General features: G+C 46.4%; 3 protein-coding genes across 11 annotated transcripts in view; 2 read left to right on the top strand and 1 right to left on the bottom strand.

Moving 5' to 3' along the window:
- LOC107271724 (neutral ceramidase) overlaps positions 1-4,268 on the bottom strand; it is a 25,943-nt gene extending 21,675 nt beyond the window's left edge. The window contains exons 1-6 of one of the 6 annotated variants that reach the window (XR_001538730.2): positions 2,734-4,091; positions 1,143-1,369; positions 899-1,042; positions 575-751; positions 366-493; positions 74-272 (exon numbers count right to left, since the gene is read on the bottom strand). Coding sequence is in view for 5 of the 6 variants with exons in the window: in XM_015748057.2 (XP_015603543.1) it covers positions 74-272; positions 366-493; positions 575-751; positions 899-1,042; positions 1,143-1,337 (843 nt within the window). In the remaining variant the exon portion in view is untranslated. Of the gene's footprint in view, positions 1-73; positions 273-365; positions 494-574; positions 752-898; positions 1,043-1,142; positions 1,370-1,784; positions 2,505-2,733; positions 4,092-4,135 lie in introns of those variants that run through there. The other 5 variants (XM_015748057.2, XM_025088930.1, XM_025088931.1 and 2 more) reach the window with 5 other exon arrangements.
- A 2,665-nt stretch (positions 4,269-6,933) lies between these two features.
- Positions 6,934-16,670, top strand: LOC107271732 (serine protease nudel). The gene is made up of 24 exons (XM_015748079.2): positions 6,934-7,174; positions 7,284-7,416; positions 7,477-7,626; positions 7,778-9,637; positions 9,730-9,936; positions 10,152-10,309; positions 10,409-10,536; positions 10,647-11,147; positions 11,221-11,519; positions 11,592-11,736; positions 11,813-11,943; positions 12,019-12,264; positions 12,598-12,748; positions 12,830-12,999; positions 13,093-13,206; positions 13,418-13,610; positions 13,697-14,038; positions 14,123-14,311; positions 14,377-14,521; positions 14,601-14,763; positions 14,853-15,044; positions 15,124-15,361; positions 15,460-15,576; positions 15,728-16,670. The coding sequence occupies exons 2-24, from the start codon at positions 7,311-7,313 to the stop codon at positions 16,035-16,037; spliced, it is 6,255 nt and encodes a 2,084-aa protein (XP_015603565.1). The 5' UTR covers positions 6,934-7,174; positions 7,284-7,310; the 3' UTR covers positions 16,038-16,670.
- A 3,407-nt stretch (positions 16,671-20,077) lies between these two features.
- The window catches only part of LOC107271694 (sushi, von Willebrand factor type A, EGF and pentraxin domain-containing protein 1), a 28,466-nt gene continuing 26,915 nt past the window's right edge, over positions 20,078-21,628 (top strand). For 2 of the 4 annotated variants that reach the window (XM_015747969.2, XM_015747970.2), the window contains exon 1: positions 20,078-21,266. The gene's annotated coding sequence lies outside the window, so the exon portion shown is untranslated. The remainder of the gene's footprint in view (positions 21,267-21,628) is intronic. The other 2 variants (XM_015747971.2, XM_015747973.2) reach the window with 1 other exon arrangement.

The following is a 21,628-nucleotide window of genomic DNA, read 5'->3' on the forward strand; positions in this document are numbered from 1 at the left end:
ACCCATTAGCAGGCTGCCCGTAAGACAGCTCTAATTATAGGCTTGATGAACAATATCTAATATTTATACTCACTTTGCCTATCATGGCATCTTTGTTCATGACTTTTTCGAAGAGCACAGACGCGTAGCCAACGTTATCGCTCGATACGAGCCTGTTGGTGTTGTTCATGCTGGTAGGATGAACGGCGAACCAATTAATTGCCCCCAGAGGTCGATCACCCACGCCGATAAACTGAAGTTGAGTGATAGTCTTATCCACGTTATGCTCGTACCTTTAAAGACACGTGTGTTATCCCTTATTGTGGACTCGTGGACTCAATTTATTCGTTTGAGGTGACGAAATCGACATTCCACTTCATACTGACTTGTCTCTTTCAGCCTTTGGGTTGTTCATGTATGCCAAAGGACTTCTGTTGATGTTGGCGTCCAGGACTTGACCCTGCGTCAGGAAGATCCTCGCTGGCAGCACAGCGTCATGGGCCCTTTCGATGCTCTGTCGAAGAAGATCATCATCTCTATAAGTATAGCTTACAATTTCTTTCCTCTTCTTTGAAATACAGTAGATCGGTCGCACCTTTGTAATTCCGTTAACGAGAGCATTGAAGGACTCCTGCACGAATCCAAAGGTGGTGAGATCGAAGAGAACGTCCATCATGAAGCCACCGGGACTGGAGTGCGTGTGCGTGCCGCTTATCATAACATTTTTCTCGGTGTAGATTTTCTCGAAACGCGTCTGCAGCTTCCGAAGAACCTAAAAGTACCAAATAAATCGGATCCAAGGACATTTCAAATTATTAAAACGATACGATCGTTCTATCTATCGTGACCTGCTAAGGTGCTACGATTAAAGAATTTTCACGCTAAAAGGGGAAAAAGTGTTAAAATCTGTATGTCTTACAGCCGCTCGCACTCCGTGCCCGATCATTGCGCTGTCCACGCTGACAAACACGAATCTCTCTTCGCCATCGTCGATCACGAAGGCCCTTGAAAATGTCCGAAGATGGAGTCCCGTGCCCTTTTGATCCATCTTGGCATATCCCATCTAGAGTCGAGTGGAAAGTGCACAATCATAATCAAGGTGAAATTATAAGGGCGACAGGGTGGAGGAGGTGCTCCAGCTGTCCTACGGAAGATCTACTTACAAATACGACTTCCGCTACCGGGCCCGTGGTATCGGCAATTCCAACGCCGACGCTGTAAGAGGCTCGACCGGCAGGAAGGAATCCCACCAGGAAGCACAGCAGCAGCACCAGGAAGATCGCACCCGGAGGCCGGCAGCTCGACTTGGAGGCTCGACTTCCGGCCTGGCAGGCATTTCGAGGCTTTACCGAATCCATTCAGTCCGTTCCGGAATATCTGCCTAGTCGTCCTTTAACCGAAACAGATAATACGATACTAAACTGGCGCACTCGCGTAAAACCACTTTTTAAGAGCTTCCAGGATTCTCGTGTTTGGATACCGCTTATCAGTGAACTCATATTTTCAATTCGCAATTAAAAATTAATATGTTGATTTAATCTGTTTTTAAAGAAACGACTTTGCAAGGCCGAATAATGACAGTTCGATTACAAATAGACACAGTCGACTGCAGGTTCGTGAGTTTTCCATGAACATTATCTGCACGTACTCCACGTATTCGATCAAATATTGAAGCAACAAATATTCCGAACGTACGATGCTCCAAACGAATTACCAAAACATTTCGAAGAGGATTTCAGGAATGCCAAATAACCCCGGGAGAATTTCAGATTGTCCAATCGTTTTTTACTCTGCATCCAAGTTACCTTGTCGATGTGTGTAAAGTCGAACGTGACGGTGTAACTTTTCCTCTCGGAGGTTCCCGTTCGGGAAGCAATAAACTACACTGCGACCGAAACGCCTAGAGTCCTATTACGTCTGTTACGTTTCAACCCGTCGGTGTCGAGAAAAAGCAAATAAATCGATCCTATAGATCATCAGTGGAAAAAACCTTAACCGTCCGCCAATGGCATCGATCAAAAAACGATGATCAAATAATCTTAGAGGAACTCGATTAGATTGATGTGTCATGAAAAGTGGATAGTCTGCCGAAGACAACGTCAAAATATCAAGAAGACTAAAATTCTTGAGTTAAAAAATCTAGAACAAAGATAAGGTCAATTGGCTTTAGGAACGCATAAGGAACTACGAGGGGAGTTCGAAATTTTGCTTTCGGCGGTCTGACCTAGAAAGAGATTGCTGGAGAACTGCTTTTACTTTCGGGCCTCGGCTGAGCTGCAGGTAAAACGGCACAATTATTTATTTATTGCTGCCGAGAAACTAATCGATCTTATAATATAAGATGCTTCTTAACGCACGTGCTCCATTTTCATATTTATTTATTTTAATGTGTAACCGACACGCGGGCAAGCGGTATGCGGGGTATCCATAGAACGACTTCGAAATCATTATTGGAAAACAATGAGCTTTCGAATTTCGTAATTGAACCCTGTTAGAGTACTCGAATGATTCGAGTGACTAAATGACATTTCAAACTCAGTTATTCACATTCGCAATCGTCATCCAATTCTCATCGCATATTTCGAATTTCACTTCTTCTTCGGAATCCAAAGGCAACGATGAATCGTTAAAGTGAGTCGCTATATGCGAACCAAGGAAAGTCAACTCGAGGGAAATTATTTAATAAGGAGGCATCCCCTAATTCGTAAGTCTCCATCGGTTCACCCGAATATCACAAGAAGCACATGGTCTTACCTAAACGTGCGCACTCGTCGCGAAAGCGTCGTCGTAGTCGTTGTAGCCGTTGCGCATGACGATCAGTCACGTACACACGTAGTATGTGGACGCGTCGCGCTGAGCGTCGACGAGGCTTCCGATGTTATTTTCAATAAACCGTTTCACCATTTCAACCGAACTACATCGTACGTTGTTCACGAATTACAGAAAACGGCTGGCGAATCGATGCAGCGCGTCCCCTGATATCCAATACGTCATGCAGCCCGACAGCTTCGCGAACACTCGACTAGACTCCCGGCAACAGTGGCTCCATTTTCAATCTCGAAGGATTCGACGGCGCTGCCGGCCAAACTCCAGAGCTCCCGAACTGTCACGGGATCGGAGGACACTCGGTGGTTGGTTGCGCGATTCAACTGGCAGCGCTTGATAAGAAGGATCGCCGGAACGAGAGTGAGAAAGGAAACGCGATGCCGAACGAGCAGCGCGGCGTGACTGGCAGCTGCTGGGTGGCTCATCGGTGCGGAGCGGCAAGCAGCACACGCAACACATCGATGCTCTACGATACTACGATAGTTTTGCTGCTGCAGGAAGGGGAACTAGAGGGAGCGTCGCGTGCTTCTGTCACCTCGGGCCACGCGCTGCTCATCGCTTCTCTCTTTCTTTCTCCGCCTTTCCTCTCGCGCTGCTCCTGCTCGTCCTTCGTCGCTCTTCAAATCATCTCTATCCGCTATAGCTATACTGTACGGGCTCTGCGTAGTATAGTATACAGAACATTCTCGAACAATGTGCTGTCCTCTATTCTCGAAACACATGGCTTGACAGTCGTGACTGTCACGACCAGTCACAACAAGTTGCATGTAGGTCTTTGTCCAGAGCGGTCCAGGGTCTCTCTGATTCAGTGCTGATTTCATACGCTATGTTCGATAAATCGGAGTTCGGACTGCGGAACGAAGCTGGATGCGACGGCTTTGGCTGTTTGCGCATGCGCCGACACAGCACAGCCCTCGACGGAACGAGGACGCGACGGTTAAAAGACGAGGGAGTTTGAGAGCCTTGTACTTGCTTCTCTTTCGTCATCGGACGATATATGCTAAATCAAGTAATGAATTTAAGTCATAATCGTTTCAATGATTTAATTTAAATGAAAATGAATTATTTATTATTAACAGTAAGAACGGATCATTGCTATTTGTATTCGAAATGCCAATTTCGTTTTGATTCGTTAAAACGGACTGTACGAAAAGTGTGAAGGAATTGAATTTTTAGGTAATAAATTTTTTAAAAATGTTTTAAAACCCAAAAGTGTATTTTCGATGTATTTCGAGAATGATGAAGATATCCAAATGAATGCCGATTTGCTCGATTCCTCGCAATTAGTCACTGGACACGGAATTATATCTAAGACGTAAAAATCTCTCACTATTCGTCATAATTTGTATACAAAGACAAACTACACAAAATTCTCGACGATTTTCTTCTTTCGTATTTACAGTGCCTTTACTTTTTTCCTGCGACCACCACATCCGATATGATAAGACTGCGAGATTTCAGAGTGGCGCACCTTATAAACGAAGAGCAGGGATATACATTTACGTCACGGGTCAGTAAGTCCATCAGACGATAACTCAAACGTCTTTCGCCGTTACGCGTGTTTGCATAATATTTTATAGATTTTTCATGCAGATAAGAAACAACGTAGCGCACAGCGTTGTACCGTTACACAATCTACGGGTAGGTTATCGGTAATACTTCGAGTGAGATGTGGGTCGAGGTAAACCACTTTGAAATTAAGGATGTCCAGCCACACGAGATTTTCATGAATCAATTGGCGAAAGTGTGTGTATACTTTTTATCTGTGCTTCTGTAGCCACGCAGAGAAAGCCTTTTATTAGGATTGCCTTTTAGACCAATGAGTATTATCTCGCACGGAGGCAGAGAGACGACTCACAAACACTTTCGCGTTACTTCAAAAGTGCACCGCAACATTTCCATTTCACTGGGAATTCTACTGGAATGCTATAAATATTCTTTCTTCGTGGAGGAGGAATCGCTCGAGATCCGCATATATCTCATTATTTACGAAAAATTCATTTTGGCTGCATCCGACCGGGAAGACGACTCACGTTAGAGTGAACGTCCGAATTCGTTGGTCGAGAGCAAAAGAGAGGCTCGACAGAGAAGGGTAGCAGTGGCGGTATTCGTCTTCGTGTTCGAACGAGTATTTTTCGAGTCATCCCCCGACCACTTGACGCGCAAACTTTTATCTGCCGCACAAGTTTAATTTTAAAAAGACAAAAGGCAATTCTCTTTTTAATAAGTGAAGTAAACTTTGAGAATGGATACTAATCTGCTAGTAATTAAGTGTCGAGAAGTATCCAGTCTTTAAGAAGAATGATGAACGGCGACCGAGCCACTTCGAATCCTGGGTCTCCCGAGGAATAACATTGTCAGGGCCGCAGCGACATTTCGCCGTTATTTATCAATCCCGCGTAAAATCCCCTAAGGAGGAGCTGCCGTCGCTGCTTTCGTCGTCGCGAAACTTCGCACAGCGCCTCTCGGCACCGGGGAAAGTAGAAGGAAGACAAATTGTGCAACAGCGTTAGATTATCGGGAAAGGGGAGGGGAAGGGAATTTAATAGTATCGAGTAGAGTTTCGAATGCCAATCGATAAGGCTATACGTAGTGTGTACCTGACTCGCTGGAGTTTTATGTTTTATCAACGAATGCTTTTGCATCGGTTCGTCGACACTTTAGGATCTGGCTAAGAGCGGATATGCTCGAATCGCAACGATTTCACGCCGAATCAAACTGAAAGCAGGAAATCGCAATCCGAGTCGTCTCGACGTGCCTCAGATTGCGCAACCGTAGGTTTTATCAGGAGCTTCGAGTCTTCGGAATGTTTCTAATCATCCGGTTTCCTCGAAACTCTTGCGCGTAGGATCGATACCGAAGGATTCTTTTCACTTTTGCACCTTCCTCTGATTCTCTACGTTAACCATGTGTTTGGTTGCTGCTCTGATATTCAGTTGAAACTATCACGAGACAAAATGGCGCGTGAGCCACTGATCTTGCATTGGTATTCACGGTCATCTTTGAACGCATCGACCGAAATACTAATTAGAGGCCTTCGGTTGCCGTTGACAATCAACGTATTTCTGAGGCTGACCTTTAAGTTTGTTCCACCCGAGCACGGTGACATTGTCAGAGACATGCAAATTGACTTCCCTCTATGTAAAAACTTGTCTGAAGGAAGTCGAACGATGCGACGGGCCGATTTGCCGAATTGTAATGCGGCTGAAAAGTTTAATATTCTTCAAGGACTCCTGGCCGAACCTCGACAGTTCTTACAACGTGGTATATCCACTTATGAAAAGTAATAAAGATTAATGTTTTTATTTATAGGTAGTACCAGCTCTTGCGGCAAACACGGCACGAACAGTGAATTTCGTGCTGAAAGCCATTAACAATGTGATTAAATCTTGTGATTGAATAAAAGATATTATACAAAAATACAATATAAAATGAAAAATCTTGGTTACGCAGATTATCGGCAGTGAGTAAAAACTGATTAGGAGACAATGAAAGGAAAAGAGGCGGATGCCAGGTGTGCGCCGGGGGGGCGGGGGTGGCTAGACGGAAGAGGGATTGACGCACGTGTGAAATTCCCCTTCCCTTGCGCGCACCGACATTCTTCGACGTTGCGCTGGCGAGTCAAATTTCGTATTCCAAATTCTGGAATGTAGAGAAAAACAACGAAATCCAGAGGATCCTCGCACCAACGTTTTACGAAACAGCCGGCATCTTGCTTCTGAGTATTCCATTTTCTTGGAGATTACAGTTTGATGAATTGATTACCAAGGCCACGGAGGATTCTATCGGGATCGACCCAATGGCAGCAGCTGCCAGGGGCTGACTGGGACGTTCCGAAGTCCAGGTGGCACTGCGAGCGTTTCGCTTCCACAGAGACGCGAGTATTCCGACAGGACTGAAAGTCAATTTGAAATTTAACGAATCAACCGTCGACTGCGAGCTTGACGTAGACAGTCCGTAAGATTCCGTAAATTGTAGTGTGCTGGGCTGCATAAAATTGAAAAACGCTCAACAGCCCTATTCGGAAATCATATGAATATTTAAAAGGAGGAAAAGCGGATTGTTCGTAAAATTGTAGCCGCTAGCAACCGTGGCCATTCACCCGCGCTGTTTGCCTACACGAAAGAATGTGGAAGAATAATGCCTTCTTCGCATTATTTGCTGACACCCGATCGGCCACGCAAAGAATTCACTCGCCTCGCCACGAATTTACCTCCTGTACTGCTCGATGGAATCGCGCGCCGTCAACACTTCCCCACGAACTTCGGAAAGTCCTATTGTAGCTTCGCTATTGTCCACGAAGATTCCTCAGGAGCTGAAGATCAATTGCGTCGATTAACGGGAGTTGGAAATTTAAAAGTACATTTCGGTGAGTTTGCAAGATCATCGGTAGAAATTCAATCAGTGCCGTTAGAACTTTAATGGTTCTGGATAATCAATGAAAAATAATTGATTTTTTGCAATCTTATGGGAAATAGTTCGGACGCAGGTGAAAAACAAAGGTAATGATCACTTCGCGCGAGGATTACCACGTGGCTTCCTTGCCAATGGAGGAGATACCGATTGGTGATGGCGACCGTAAATCCACTATTGCGTCAACTCATAATTACGGTAAGTGGAAAAATGTTCGAATGCCAGAAATGGAGCCGTGAGAACATTTAAATTTTTCAGCAAAGCCATCTATTGCATACTGCAAAGATCTCGGTGCGCAGACTTACTGGGAATTTTTCCTGCGCTACAAATTCGCAATTTTCCTTGGAACTTTGTCGATTGCACTATTTATGATCTTCATCGGCTCGATAATCTGCACAGCGCCAAACGGTATGTCGCACGTTTCACAGAAACAAAATGTGTCTATTTTTTTTTCGATAGAAATGAAATCTCGACTCTCGCGAAATTTCAACGGGATTTGTTGTACGTAAATATTGAAATTTCTAATAATGCTCCAGTTACGTGTTCGTCTGCCTTTCAGTCGCTACTCAGCCTGATGGTCACGTCAGGGAGGATCATGTAAATACGCAAGTAACCAGCCTGGAGGATCTCCTCGAGAATTTCGAGGACATTAACGAAAAGGACTTGGTTCCTGGTCAGAAGGCAAATGACATTGCGGGTGAATTGGCTGCTCTTTACGAACTAATGGAAGCTTCGTCGGAGGAAGAGGATGGACGACCGAAGCGCTCTGTGGAAATGACGCCTAGCGGTCGATCCTGTAGACTCAAAAATAACGAGCATTGCAAAAAAATTGCAGAACGGATGAAAAATCTTGTGCACGGTGTTCATAGTCGAGTCAACGAACTCAATAAACTAATGACTCAAACAGGAGTTGCAAAAGACAATGAAATTGGAAATTTTAAAATAACTGATATCAGGGACTGCTTCGTTTGCAGCAAGAACTTTGAAAGCGACTCCATAACTTTTTTTGAAAATTCCGCACCTGCAGAATCGGCAAATATTCCTGGTGCGCCCGGTGGCACCGGGAACCCGCACGCCGTAGAAAACTTGAAGAAGGTGGATTCCTTACTCAGGAAATTCTCTAACCAAACTGTCGGCAATAATTCCAGTATACAGGAGACCAAGAGTAAGGACGATTTCAGGGAAGATTTGAAAATTATAGTGGATCAAGTTATTCCTGAAAACATCCAGACAGTCTTGTCCACGTCGCCCTCGACGCTACGTGCTAACGAACGCAAAGTCTCAGTCGAACCAGATACTATCGGAATTGGCAATTCCACGGAATCTACTACGGTGACATATACAGGTTCAACCACTGCCGCTGCAACTTCTGAATTTGAAAACATTTTAGAGATTGGCACGTCAAGGATAACTCCTATCGCCTCTATGCCAGAGTCGACTTCTACACGGTATGACGATTTTGAGACTGCAACGATGCCAGGTCATCTCGTGGAGACTACAAGAGTGATAGAAGGCTATACGGTTTCCACGTCGAAGGCGAATCAAGTAAACAGAACCCAGGCTGATTTCGTCGTTCCAAGCGAGGATTCGTCAACAGTGCGAGATGCGAATATTCCCGAAAGTGGCCAAGAGAAGACATCGTCGCAACCTGAAAAATCAGATTCCGCACGTGTTGCTGCATCGCGGATCACAGTGTCCACTTCTGAACTTTCGGATCCATCCGAACGTGGGCCGAGGATCGTAACGATTGCAGAACAATCGAAAGACAATTTCGAACCGACGGCCATGACTATACCCACAGCCGAAACTATGAAATTCAATCGGCAGACGCAGTATACTCCACCCGTTTCTTGGATGCCATATCCGGTTTGTTTTTTCGGCTCCCAAAATGCATTGCCTTACAGGCACACTGCTGCAGGAAGTATTGTGATTCCAGCATCTTCGGTTAATTATCCGCCTGGTCCCATAGGGCCTGTTGGTCCTGTTGGTTCGATTGGTCCCGTTGGTCCTGTAAATTCCGTTAGACCATCAGCTTCTAGTGCACAGTTCACGGCTGGTGTGCCGTTTCTCAATATAGAAAATCAAGGAGTCCAATACATCCCAGTGCAAGCGCCCGTCCAGTATGCTCCGACAGCCATGCCAAATCCTGGGATGTTTATTCCGGCCCACAAAGTGGGACCCACTGGACCAGGACTGCAGAACTTCCATCTGAACACGGGAAACCAACCCCCCACGTCTTCGGGCACGCAACCCGGGTACTATTACTGCACCTACGTTTCCAATCCGACCTTGCAATTTCCTGCGGTTCCCAATGTCTCGGAATACCAGCGATCGAGCAGTAGCAACATGTCGAACAGCAAGGTTGATGCTCAAGTTTCAATGAGCCAGGATGGACCTCGTTATGGGCACATTTATTCAGGTCCGCTATTGGAGTTTTACTATGTGTACAACAATGCAGAAAAAAATGAATTTTTCAATATCGCGATTGGGGTGGATCACAATGTGTTTCAGATTATGACGATAATTGTCCACGTGGCTCTCGATCGTGTAACGACGGCAGCGCCTGCATCTTGAAGTCTCGATGGTGCGATGGTAACGTCGACTGTGCCGATGTTAGTGACGAAACGAACTGCTCCTGTAGAGATCGTGTTGGAAAAGATCGTATTTGCGATGGATATTTCGATTGTCCGCGCGGTGAAGATGAACTCGGTTGCTTCGGTAAGTTACCGACGTATTTTCTACACGTGGCTGCTCGACGGTAGATACTCAGTTACTGGCACACCATTGCTGCTTTCTCTTAAGTCTCAAAGAATACGCAGATGGTGCTGCCGTACTGTTATCATTCCTTTAGTGTTCCTCTTTACCGACAGTTCCAATTATATTAAAGAAGGTTATTATACGGAGCATTTTAATTAAATAAGAATTGATCGCAGGATGCGACAAACGGTCCTTTAGCTGCGACGATTGGACCCGACGATCGAAATCAATGTGCGTGCCTTTGACGAAACGATGCGACGGCAACAATGACTGCCCAAACGGAAGGGATGAGTTGGATTGTAACATTCTGAGTCGTACGGTCAACGAAGATAATGTACGGAATATCTTATACAATCTGCGATCTTACCATAGTCGTCATTCACGAGACTGACAGTACTCGCAGTGATAATGACTTTATTGACCTTTCCTCCAGATGTTCATGGTCGGAGATACTTCCGGCTACCTTCACAGAAACTGGCAAGGCCGCTGGTACCTCGTCTGCGCACGGGTCCCTGCTTGGACCATGAGTGCTTGTCTGGCGGAAGTAGGATCGCAAATGCGGTATTGAGTCTTTAAAATTAATCAACTTGAAGTATCACTTTTAATATTTTGAGAAGTGTTTTTTTTTTCGTCAAATTTTCATAAACTCAATATTAATAATTCTATTGCAGTGGCAACCCAATGACTAGTTTCAACAATTATCCTGGGCATCTTTTCATGAGACAGTATCTCGTAGAAACTTCTTCAGGTGAAATAGGCATTTCCGGAAGTTGCCAGAATGGTGCGCTGTACGTTCAGTGTCCAGCAGTCCCGTGTGGCACTAGGGTTCTACCCCATAAGGAGTTTTATCCCACCTATAACATCTTAGAGGATCCCTTACTGGGTACTTCACACGTTCCACTTTCCAATGCGACTGAGGAAAAAAATATCGAGACCGGAAACCCCCAGTGGAATTCGACTCTGCAGAAAATAGCAAAAGCGCTGACTGACAACCATACGAATATTCGGAATGACAGCGTCGTCCGCTCCGAAGGACGCATCGTGGGTGGCCGTGCCAGTCAACCAAGGGCCTGGCCATTTCTGGTAGCCATTTATACCGACGGATCCTTTCATTGCGGTGGTACCATTCTTACTGAACACTGGATACTGACTGCGGCACATTGCGTAGAGAGGTGAGTAGCGACCTGATCGACAGCGTTTCACCAGGATCTTGAATTCGATAGAATCAAGTCTCTTCCTTTATAGGTACCGCTATCGCTATTACGAGATACGAGCTGGAGTTCTGCGACGGCTTTCATTCTCACCTATGGCTCAAACTCAACGGGCCGTCGAGGTTGTTTTGCATCCCAACTATAATAGGCAAAGCATGAAAAATGACGTAGCTCTGATTAGACTGAAAGAGCCTCTTCACTTTAATCGCTGGGTGCGTCCAATCTGCCTTCCAAAAAGTGACACGGCTGGACCCAATTGGAGAATGGGACCAGAACCAGCGAGCAGTTGCATCGTAGCCGGATGGGGCGCCACAATCGAGCATGGGCTGGACCGTAAGTCCATAAAATGGATTCTTTCGTAAAATTCCGAATTTCATCGTCATCAACTGGATCATTGTGTTGCAGCGGATCACATGAGAGAAGCTACTGTACCGATACTACCGTTTTGCAAGCATCCAGAGGATCGCAACGAAGCTGAAATTTGCGCTGGGATCCCCCAGGGTGGAGTGGACGCCTGTCAGGGTGACAGCGGTGGACCACTCATCTGCCTGTGTGTCATCAACTTAATCAATTCATTCCTGTGAACTCTCAAGGATCTTAAAATAATAAGCATATACTCCTTACAGAAATCCGCAATCGGGGACGCAGTGGTACGTGGCCGGTATAGTGAGTCACGGAGATGGCTGCGGTCGTCCCGAAGAGCCAGGTGCATACACAAAAGTCAGCCACTTCGTCGACTGGATCGACAGCGTAATTAGTACGTATGCCTAAAATATTCTTAAGAATCCAGATTGAGGATGACGATACTGATGATAATCGTTTGCGATCTCAGTGCGCACGAATCCTGGACTTGGCGACAGACCACTGCAACGATGCCCTGGCTTCACGTGTCACGGAGAAGCCGGGAAGTGCATCCCTGCTGTGCGACGCTGCGACAAAAGGGTTGACTGTCTATCAGTGGAGGATGAGGTCGACTGTCAGACTTACAATGATTTCGATTTGTTCAGAAATTTAAATACTGCCGCCGCTAGAAGTGCAGACGCAGATCTCAGTGCGCCCTCAGCGATTTCCCCACCGGGTAAGGAGATTGCTAATAACGTCACAGAGATCAACTGCAATAGATTGTAAGATGCAATTAGTCGACTATCGGGTACGGGGAAGACGAACCATTATTGTATATCGTGTCAATACTTAATAGAGCATTTTTTTCCGATATGCTTTCTCGTTCGAGAGTAGTAACTCTCGCCGTAGAGGGAAAAGAAAAGAAAAAAAGAACATGAAGTCACTGAACGAGTTTGAAGAAACTGCGTGTTCAGGTGCACTCCAGGGCGTTTCCTACAGTTTTCTGTGCTTTAAAATGCAATGCAGGCACTCGTAGCATTAATTCTTGCATATTCCTTTTGGAGAACAGATCCACCCGCTGCCGATGAGCTTCCTGTCAATGCATCCGTTCCCGAGAATTCGAGTAATTTTCTGAATTTGACTACAAGTCGGCCCGCCGTTCCAGCAATTGGGAAAACATCATTGCCAACTCCTATTAACAGTCATTTTGTCTGCACCAGGTAAGTGCATCTCCGTGCGATTCCATCGCAGCATATATTCATTCGATCTTTGCGATGCAATTGATTTGCCTCGACGTGCAGAATGCTGCAGCGACTGCCGAATAGTAAGCGATGCAACAAAGTGATCGACTGCGAGGATGCGACCGACGAAGAAAACTGCACCTGCAGGGATTACTTACGGAATCTCCAGCCAACTGCAGTCTGCGATGCACACGTCGACTGTGACGATGGAAGCGACGAGGAGAATTGCCGTAAGTATCATTATGTCGTTATGTGGAAATATATTCGTAAACAAGTCGCCAACGAGGTAGAGAGAAAATATTATAATTTCAACATTTTCGCAGATCCCTGCGACCGGAATGAATTTCATTGCGCAAGAAGTGGAAAGTGCATCCCGTTAAACGGAAAATGCGACAGAGTTGCAGACTGCCATCTGGGCGAGGACGAACAGGACTGCTGTAAGTGGTAACCAAGTAATGGCACATTGTTCCTAACGTCATTAACGTTAGACGTACGATCGATTGTATTGCCGTGAAATAATATGTAAATGGAAACGCAGTACCGTTGCGCAGATCTGCATGGAGACGCGTGGAGTTGCAAGCGTGCGTGCAGTCTTACGGTATCCTCGATAGGGAAGGTCCTTGAGGCTGATACCAATTAATATTTCAGTTTCGTTGAGCAACGGTCACAGCGTCACCGTCGACCTGGAGGGACGACCGCAGTTGAACGTGCAGGGAATCGTGAGCCAGTATCAGAATGGTCAGTGGCGGCCATTTTGTTTGGACACTAATGGGTTCGCTTCGAATGACACGGAAAGGGAGAGAAGCATTGGGCAATACGTGTGTCGTTATCTTGGATTCGAGTAAGAGAGCTTTTGCTTCATCCGTTCGGACTAGCAAATTTTTCACGGAATCCTGTATAAACATGCGATTGTTTCATCCCAATCAGAGACCAGATGAATACCACTAAGACGATAGTGAGTGACAAGACGATCGACGCGATTCCGTCTGCCGGTCGCGGTGTCGTCGGCCACGGGTATCCAGACACTGAAGTTGCACAGAGTACCGACAGCACTGGCGACAAGACCTGCGTCAGTTTACACGTTGAATGCAATCCCACTCTGAACACGAGCGTCAGCAATCACCTGGTGAGCATTAAGGACACCGAGAATCCTAGCTACCTCTGGCCCTGGCATGCCGCCATCTTCGTGGACGGCCGTTATCATTGCTCGGCCGTACTCCTGGAGCACAGTTGGCTCCTTACCAGCGCGCGATGTGTCCAAAATATAGAGTAAGCAGTTCTTCCGATTTATCGCATTTGACAAGGTCACGTCTAAGGGTCAGGATTACGTCTTCGTTGACCTTATACTTGCAGCTTAAGGAGCAATTATACAGCAGCTATGCTAGGTCTCTCGCAATCGTACTTGCACGTGGATGGTCCGCACCAGCAAGTTCTTCCAGTCGACCAAGTGAAGCTTATTCAAGACACGGACGCAGTACTGCTGCACCTGCAAGATCCGGTAAATGCAACACGACATGTGCAGCCTATATTCCTGAACAAAAGGTACCTCCCGCGGCTGATTCTCTTCATTATTTTGGAACTAACGAAGCGGCGCAATGCTCTTTCAGAATGCACCCAGCGTCCGACAAGTATGCTTGTGTGGCGACTGGAGTGGATGACAATGGCCGCACAAGAACAATATTTTTACAAGCAGACATGACATGCTCGACCTGCAATCGCTGCTACAAGAGAAGTCATCCAAAAAATTGTTTTGTTGGTTACAATAACTATTGAAATCTGCCTTGAGGAAACATTCCTAGAGATGATCCTCATTCCGTTCGTTTGTTTTCAGAACGAAACGTCACTTCCCTGGAGTGGGACGATAGTCTGCCAATCTTCATTTGGCTGGTATCCCGCAGCCATTTTTCACGAGGAAAATGGTTACTGCGGCTTTCAAGAAAAGCGGCCTTTGACAAGTATAGATTTCATAAACGCTCGTCTCGCAGAGGCCATAGGTATCTACGGAAGATCATGTGTATACTATACGTGTATAAGTATTGCTACTCAAGCGTATACTTGACTAACCGACTTATCTGTCTTTCAGATGAAAAACAGAACTTTGCCAAGGAATTGGCAAAGTGCGATGGATTCCGATGTCTTCTGGGTCAGTGCGTCTCATGGGATCGAATCTGCGACGGAGTTCCCGACTGTCGCGATGGCGCCGACGAAGATGCTGATTTTTGCAGAAGAAAGAAGGATCGTTGCCGTGCCGATCCCACCGACGCAATCGGATGCAGTAAGTGATCTTCGTTAATGTTCACTCCTGCACCTACGGAGTCTTTCGTCGGTGCAACTTACAGTGCGATTTCCTATAGGATGTTCCAAGTCGGAATTGCGTTGCGCAAACGGGGAGTGCGTACCGAAAGAACGTTTTTGTGACCACAAGGTGGATTGTGCGGATGGGTCTGACGAGCCCGCTAATTGCACGTGCGCAGCTTATTTGGAGCTGACGTCACCAGAAAGGATTTGTGACGGAACGCGCAATTGTTTCGACAAGACGGATGAAGATCCGGAAACCTGTTACTGCAAGGACTCCAGCTTCAAGTGTGGCAAGTAAGAGAGAATCGAGGAGTATACAAGAGTTTTAAGGAGTTTCAAGGAATTTGGGAAATAACGTCCTAATTTAATAATGCTCCCCTTTGTATATTCAGGATCAATGGAACGGAATTATGCGTGCCGCAGGACTTTGTGTGTGACGGTCAACAAGATTGCTTTACAAATAACGACGAGACTCAGTGCAGAAAAATAAAAGGATCGCTCAGGGATCCGTAAGTATAATTTTGCCAATTAAAGAAAGCAAATCGCCAAATTGTCACTTTTAATCAGTCTATTTACGTGTAGATATACACAATTCTCAGCCTTAAACATTGACCAGTCCGACTAGATCGTTGAAGGAGAAACATGCATGAATCATTTCAGTCCCGGTACCGGTGAGGTAATTCGTCGTTTCCACGGTGTGTGGCATACCGAGTGCTTCGATTTACCCGTGACCTCCCCGACGGAAGTCGAGGAACTCTGCAAGAGTTTGGGATACAAGACAGGCAGGAGGCTCACTGAGAGGAGGAGTGCTCTGGAAGAATATGGCGAGCCCAGAGTGGTGGACCTGGACAACTTCTACATGCTCCGTGTCAACGAGAATACCTGGCTGACTATGAGGAATGACGCGCCTCTGGCCAGGCTGGCGTCGCCACGGGAACCCTGCCATCGGCTGCTTGTCAGTTGCGTCTAAGCCGATACCACCAATCTATTCGATCCCTGGCTTCCTCGTCGTGGCCGTGTTGACTCAATGACTATCAGATTTTCTCAATTTTGAAATGCACGATCGAACCAGTCGAATGAGTCGCTTGGGAATGTGAATGGTGCCGTTGGAGGTTTGAGGTTGCCTGAGACGAGCAGAGGGGCAAGAAGCTACTTACTCGTAGCCAAGGAGCAGCCGTTTGCCTTCAACGTCAGCGACCCCATTCGCCACATTCTTTCTCCGTCTCCTCTACTCCCTTTCTCTCGTCTTGCCTCCCTGATCTCTCGTAGGCTTATCCATCCTCGGAGCGTTCGAGATAGCACCGATGCACCACCGATGCACCATCGACCCAACACCAAAGATATGCAGTTTCGGATCTACGTCGAGCACGTGTTTCCCTCTAGCCTTGACAATTGGTGACCACGTTGCAAATCGTTGGTACAGAGTGAATCCACCAATTCCTGACCGCTGAAATTAAAACCCTCAGTTCGTTAATACGTTCATTTAGCCATTGTTTCTCAAGGCACTTCATAAAATTGCATGCAAGAGGGAGACTCCGTGAAGCGTTTGCTGATCTTTGTTTTAGATCCAATCGTGCAATAAATGCTCTCTACAAGATCAAAAGCCACTGTCAATTGTCGTGCAACGAGTAACGAAAGTTATCGTTCCCCAGCTCCTTCCTTTTTCATCCGGCTCGAATCTCCTTTCCAACTATCAACTAGCTACGCCCCGCGAGAACGTCATCGCTGAAACGAGGATAGTCGCAATGTGATGACTGATGAGTAATGACCAACCGCGGAGCAACCTCACTCGGTGTCTTCCGGCACAAGAGTAACAGAGTTACTCGGCTCCTCGTTTTTCCGGAATCAGGAAGCGATCTGACAGTTTATAAAGGGGGTACCTAAGCTTTCAAATTTGACCCAAAACCGGTACACGCCCTTTGATTATGTAATCGGTGACGTGCCACAGGCATGTGTAATGTCGCTTCGAGATGTACCGTTCACCGAGGCTGCGTGAGTCGGACAGGAGCGAAGTGGGGGGCAGGTGGAGAATGGCAAGAGGGGAGCGACGACTGAAGAAGTAGGAGGTAGGAGAACGCTGTGGAATGTGTGAAGTCCTCATTACGTATTGCCTACACAGTATATTCGCTAGGTGCCTGTACTCTCGAATCATATGGGTTGAGTCAGAGCCAGGCGCTGGACTTCCGCCATTGGTGGTCTTTAACGCTTTTCATTTGCCGGGAAGAGAGGGAAGAGAGGTGAGACGAAGATATGCGAAATTCGACGAATCAGCATGCGTCTTACAGTTGCTACGATAAATTCCTTTCAAATTAATTGGAATCGATCGCCAAGAAAAATTGAAACGAACGTCTGCGTTTCAATGACTGAATGACAATGAGCAGGCACAAGATAGCGTGCAAACGAAAGACGTGAAATCGCATACGGCGCGTGAGAGTTCGGCACGTTCAGGTGCGAAGCTCGACGCACGGCTGGTACCGTTACACTTGACGGCAGCTTCCTGTAGGCTGCCGACCTCCGGCTCCGTCGATTCGTTTCTGCATACGCGTGCAACTGGCCATCGAGCACTATGACCTCATCCACGAGGCCACCTTCCAGTCCTCGTAGGTCGTCCTTCTGACCGACGCCAAAACATTCATAGGGCGCCTCACTGAGCGAAAGGCCACCGCAGTGCAAATGCGCATTGTAATTAGGAAACAGTCAGAGAAAAAGAAGAAAAGAAAGGGAACCTTTGAAGTCACTAGGCGCAGTGTCATGGAGACAGATTTGAAGCTCTTGGAGTCGCACGGGTACTAAGCTGCTAACGGTAATTCGGTACACTCGCGGTTCACACGTGATTTTTTATGGCGTTAAGAATTTCAAGAATTTCGTCCCATCTGAATTTGTGAAATCTCTAAGAAAATGGCTATTACTTTTGAAAGAGGAGAAAGATTGCTATCGTCATCCTGAGTCAGCCCAGAAAGCAGCCAAGATTTAAACTTCCTTGACCTGTATTATCTTCCGTAAAGAGGTCACGTGGCACGTCACGACCTTAATTCCAGAAGAGGTTGAGTGCACCGAGGAAGGCCAGGAGGGGCGCCAACCGAGGTGGCGTCGGCGGGAGTAACGAGCGAGTTTACGTGACGGTGTGGCTACACAGTAGAGCGAGCGTTGGCTGATTGCGAGTAAGTACACCTGCGAGCACGTCTCCTCGATCGACCAACGGTTTCTCGGCGGGTCGACGCCCTGGCAAAACTGCCTAATCCTTAGCCGGTCACACTCGTGGCTAACCTAGCCTAACCCAATCCCTAATTCCGACGATATTCGAAGAATGCTCATCGGCCCGTCGACTCGCGAGCAAGCAGCAGCAGGCGCGTTCGAGCAGCACGAAACTAGGAGAGGCGCACGCGTGCGCATGCGCGCCAGCGTAAGCGTCTCCCTCCCCGTTGCTCGGGGCTCTTCGGCATTTTATCAAGTAACCAGATAAATTCTGGCCCATGCACGTACTACGATTAGATGAACTTCTTTTACGGATACGAACAATAGTCAGGGACAAATGGATACCTGTAGGTGGACTAGTACAACTACTTGCTCGAATTATTTCGAGGCGATTGAGGACTCCGTGAGATATTGGAGTTGCTTGAGCTTCTTAATCAGCGCTGTCGCAATTCTTCCCTGCTAGAGTATGTCTAGTCACGATTCTTGTATGTCCTTTTCTTTCATTTTTTTTCAGAGGGACAAAAGACGAACACCTCTAAGTTTTTTCGTTGAATGTTTTTTTTTTTTTCCATATATCGCGACATTGTTCTCAGAATGGACAACCTAAGGTGGATGAGATGGACGTTACGTACAATTGCGACTTCAGAATCACAACGGGTTTTCCGACTGATCCTTACTGTTATATGACGGCGCAAAATACACGTCATTAGTTTCGGTCTATTCGTTCGTAATAACACGAGCCGACCCACGCGATTGGACCAACCACTATGCAAGGAACGGACGCAGGACTTTTCGAACGCTGCACGTTACAGCGACTCGAATCGCCCTTCGGGTGGCTTAAGGAATGCAGAAAACCGTTTATAGATCACTGGTTCAACGTTGCGAGTCAATAAGTGTATAATAACAGAACAAACAGACTGTATAATATGCCGCTATGCAATGCGTGTAGTTGTGTGTTTATGTAAGTGCGTAATGACTGCTTACACGTCTATCAGGATACCGAAGGAAACTACATTCAAGGATGACCATCCTTTTTGAAACGGTCATAGGAAATTCCCGTTACAAACTGTATGATGATCACGACTGACACAGACACGCAAGAAGTGTTGAAGACGATTAAGGACCTCTTACAAATTCTTTTTCATGGATTTCCGTAATGCATTTTTTTAAATATCCCAGTTCTTACTTTACCGGTAAGTAGATAAATCGATCGTGCAAAAGAAAAGAGCAAGGTGGAGGCGAGTTAACGGTAATATTTTATTGCATGGCATAGCATGAAATACGTGCAGGGCACCGAGTTGCATATTACATGCAATCTGTACAAAGTTCTCGTTAACGAAGAACGTCCTTCGTCGAGATCCCAAAGAGTCTCAGCGTCGCGTAGCATTCCTTAGGGACTGAATATATCAGACTGAACTCGCCAATTGTTCGAATCACTCTTCGTGCACGTATTAGAATTTGACCATCCTACTTTCATCGATTAAATACAGTCCGACCCACAAAGTTATAAGGATCAACCGGTACATGACCTAGTTCGTTCCTCCTGGCAGCACTAGCCACTAAATTCCAGGGATGACGGTAGTTTCAAAACTGCAGACTGCAGCACGTCAGCAAGTCGATATACGGTGCGACACCGAGAAGAAATCGAAAGGGATTCTCTAGAGAACTGGCAACGTAATGAAAAGAGTTGCGCCACTGTGCGAGGGTAGGCGCCACTTGGCAGCTTCGCTAAAGAGTTTTCAGGGTTCGTAGGCATCCTAAGCACAATGCTTTCCTTTTATTTCCACGCTGAAGGAGGCAGCAGTGCGCAGCGAGAGGCGCCATCTTCGCGATGGTTCGCGTGCAGTGCGAGTTGCCGGGTTGAACGCCTCCAAGTGCAGCAGACCCAATAAGTGCCAGCGGAGACTATCTAGTTGGGAGCTTGCCACGTTTATACACAGTTTTTCTGCAGGACTATTCAAGCTCGTGTTTGGCAGCTCTCAGATACGCAGTCGCAGGGGAATGCGCGTGCCAGAGGAGACTGCGCGAATGCGATCCCGCTCCAGGATATCGAGACGATGACTCGTCACCGTATCACGATTAGTAGCCAAACTGTAATTTAGTAAGAATTATTCTAATTCCTGTATTGGTTCACGTAGATACCCGCTGTCTATGCATGGCTCCACCAACTGTAGCATTCTCCATTAAGTATTACGCTAGGACGTGGTAAAATGAAAATCGAGAGCATCGCTATGAATCCTCGCAACCGATTAACGCACATTTTTAAATAAATTAATAGTTTGTCAATAAAAGCTCGCTTCTCCAGGCGTTTAAATCTCCGAACACAAGCGGGAGTGAACAGTGAATCATAATGAATTGTTGCCATCACCAGCAGCCACTGTGTTCGGCAGCCTCGCACTCCGCAGATACCTCGAAGTATACTCTAAAATGGTCAACGGCCGAGCTTAGCCGAGTTGAGTCGAACTGAGCCGAAGCAGCGATCGTAAGACTGCCTGCGACTGCCTCCATGCTGTTCGGACGATTCTCCTTGGTCTCCGTGAGGCCCTGTCTGCCAGGAACCAGCCAGCCAACCAGGTAGCGCCGTTCACCTTCGAGAGCCGAGCCGAGTCCTCGGTGAATCCCTGTCCCTCACTGTCCCTCAGTCTTGAGGTGGTGACCTGGGGGGAAGGAGCTCTGTGACCCTGAATCGTTACGTTCGGCGTCCGCTATTCTATCTTGACTTCTTTCAAACTTTATTTAATAAATCTCGGCCTCTAAGTGCTTCCGATGGTAACGACGAACTCTCGTGCTATATAAAAGCTTTCGAAATTTTTCGCCTCGACGAGTTTTCGTGACTTTTCACGAGTACCGGGAAGTGTAGTGTTGTTCGACGTAACACGAACTGTCTACTGGTGCTTTTTAAAACTATATTATAATCAACTCGTTTCCACGAATCGAAGTACAAGAGTGTTCATGTACCCCGTACAAATTATATCCTAGGACTTGGGTGAAAGCACCAGCACACGTAAGTACCTTATTTTGAAGAATCCTTATCAGATAAACAATTGAATCATTAAAATTTTTCATTACGAGAAAACTGTCTGTCGTCCCTTTTCGAGACGCTCGGATCATGGTTCATTTTGATATTCTGTATTTTACAAGAACTTTTCTATTTTGCTCAATGATTTTCGAATGGAGGCTGTTCGTATGCTAATGACAAGGAATATAATTCGCACGAGCATCATAAGATTGAAGTAGTTACGAAAGGTATTTTAGGATTTCGACTTTACCATGAGGCTGCGATTACTCGTTACGCACGAATGCCTAGGCGGAATCAAATTACGCGATGACTTGCCATCGAGACTGGAGAAAATATCTAGATGGTAA

The sequence above is a fragment of the Cephus cinctus genome, unplaced genomic scaffold, assembly GCF_000341935.2.
Source record: "Cephus cinctus unplaced genomic scaffold, Ccin1 Ccin1_scaffold1034, whole genome shotgun sequence".
NCBI classification, from domain to species: Eukaryota; Metazoa; Arthropoda; class Insecta; order Hymenoptera; family Cephidae; genus Cephus; species Cephus cinctus.

Excerpts from the sequence above, each read along its gene's own strand:
- LOC107271732 (XM_015748079.2), top strand. The coding sequence starts at position 7,311 with ATGATCACTTCGCGCGAGGATTACCACGTGGCTTCCTTGCCAATGGAG. Across the intron at positions 10,537-10,646 it reads GAAGTAGGATCGCAAATGCG|TGGCAACCCAATGACTAGTT; the intron begins GTATTGAGTCTT and ends ATTCTATTGCAG. Across the intron at positions 13,000-13,092 it reads AAGCGACGAGGAGAATTGCC|ATCCCTGCGACCGGAATGAA; the intron begins GTAAGTATCATT and ends ACATTTTCGCAG.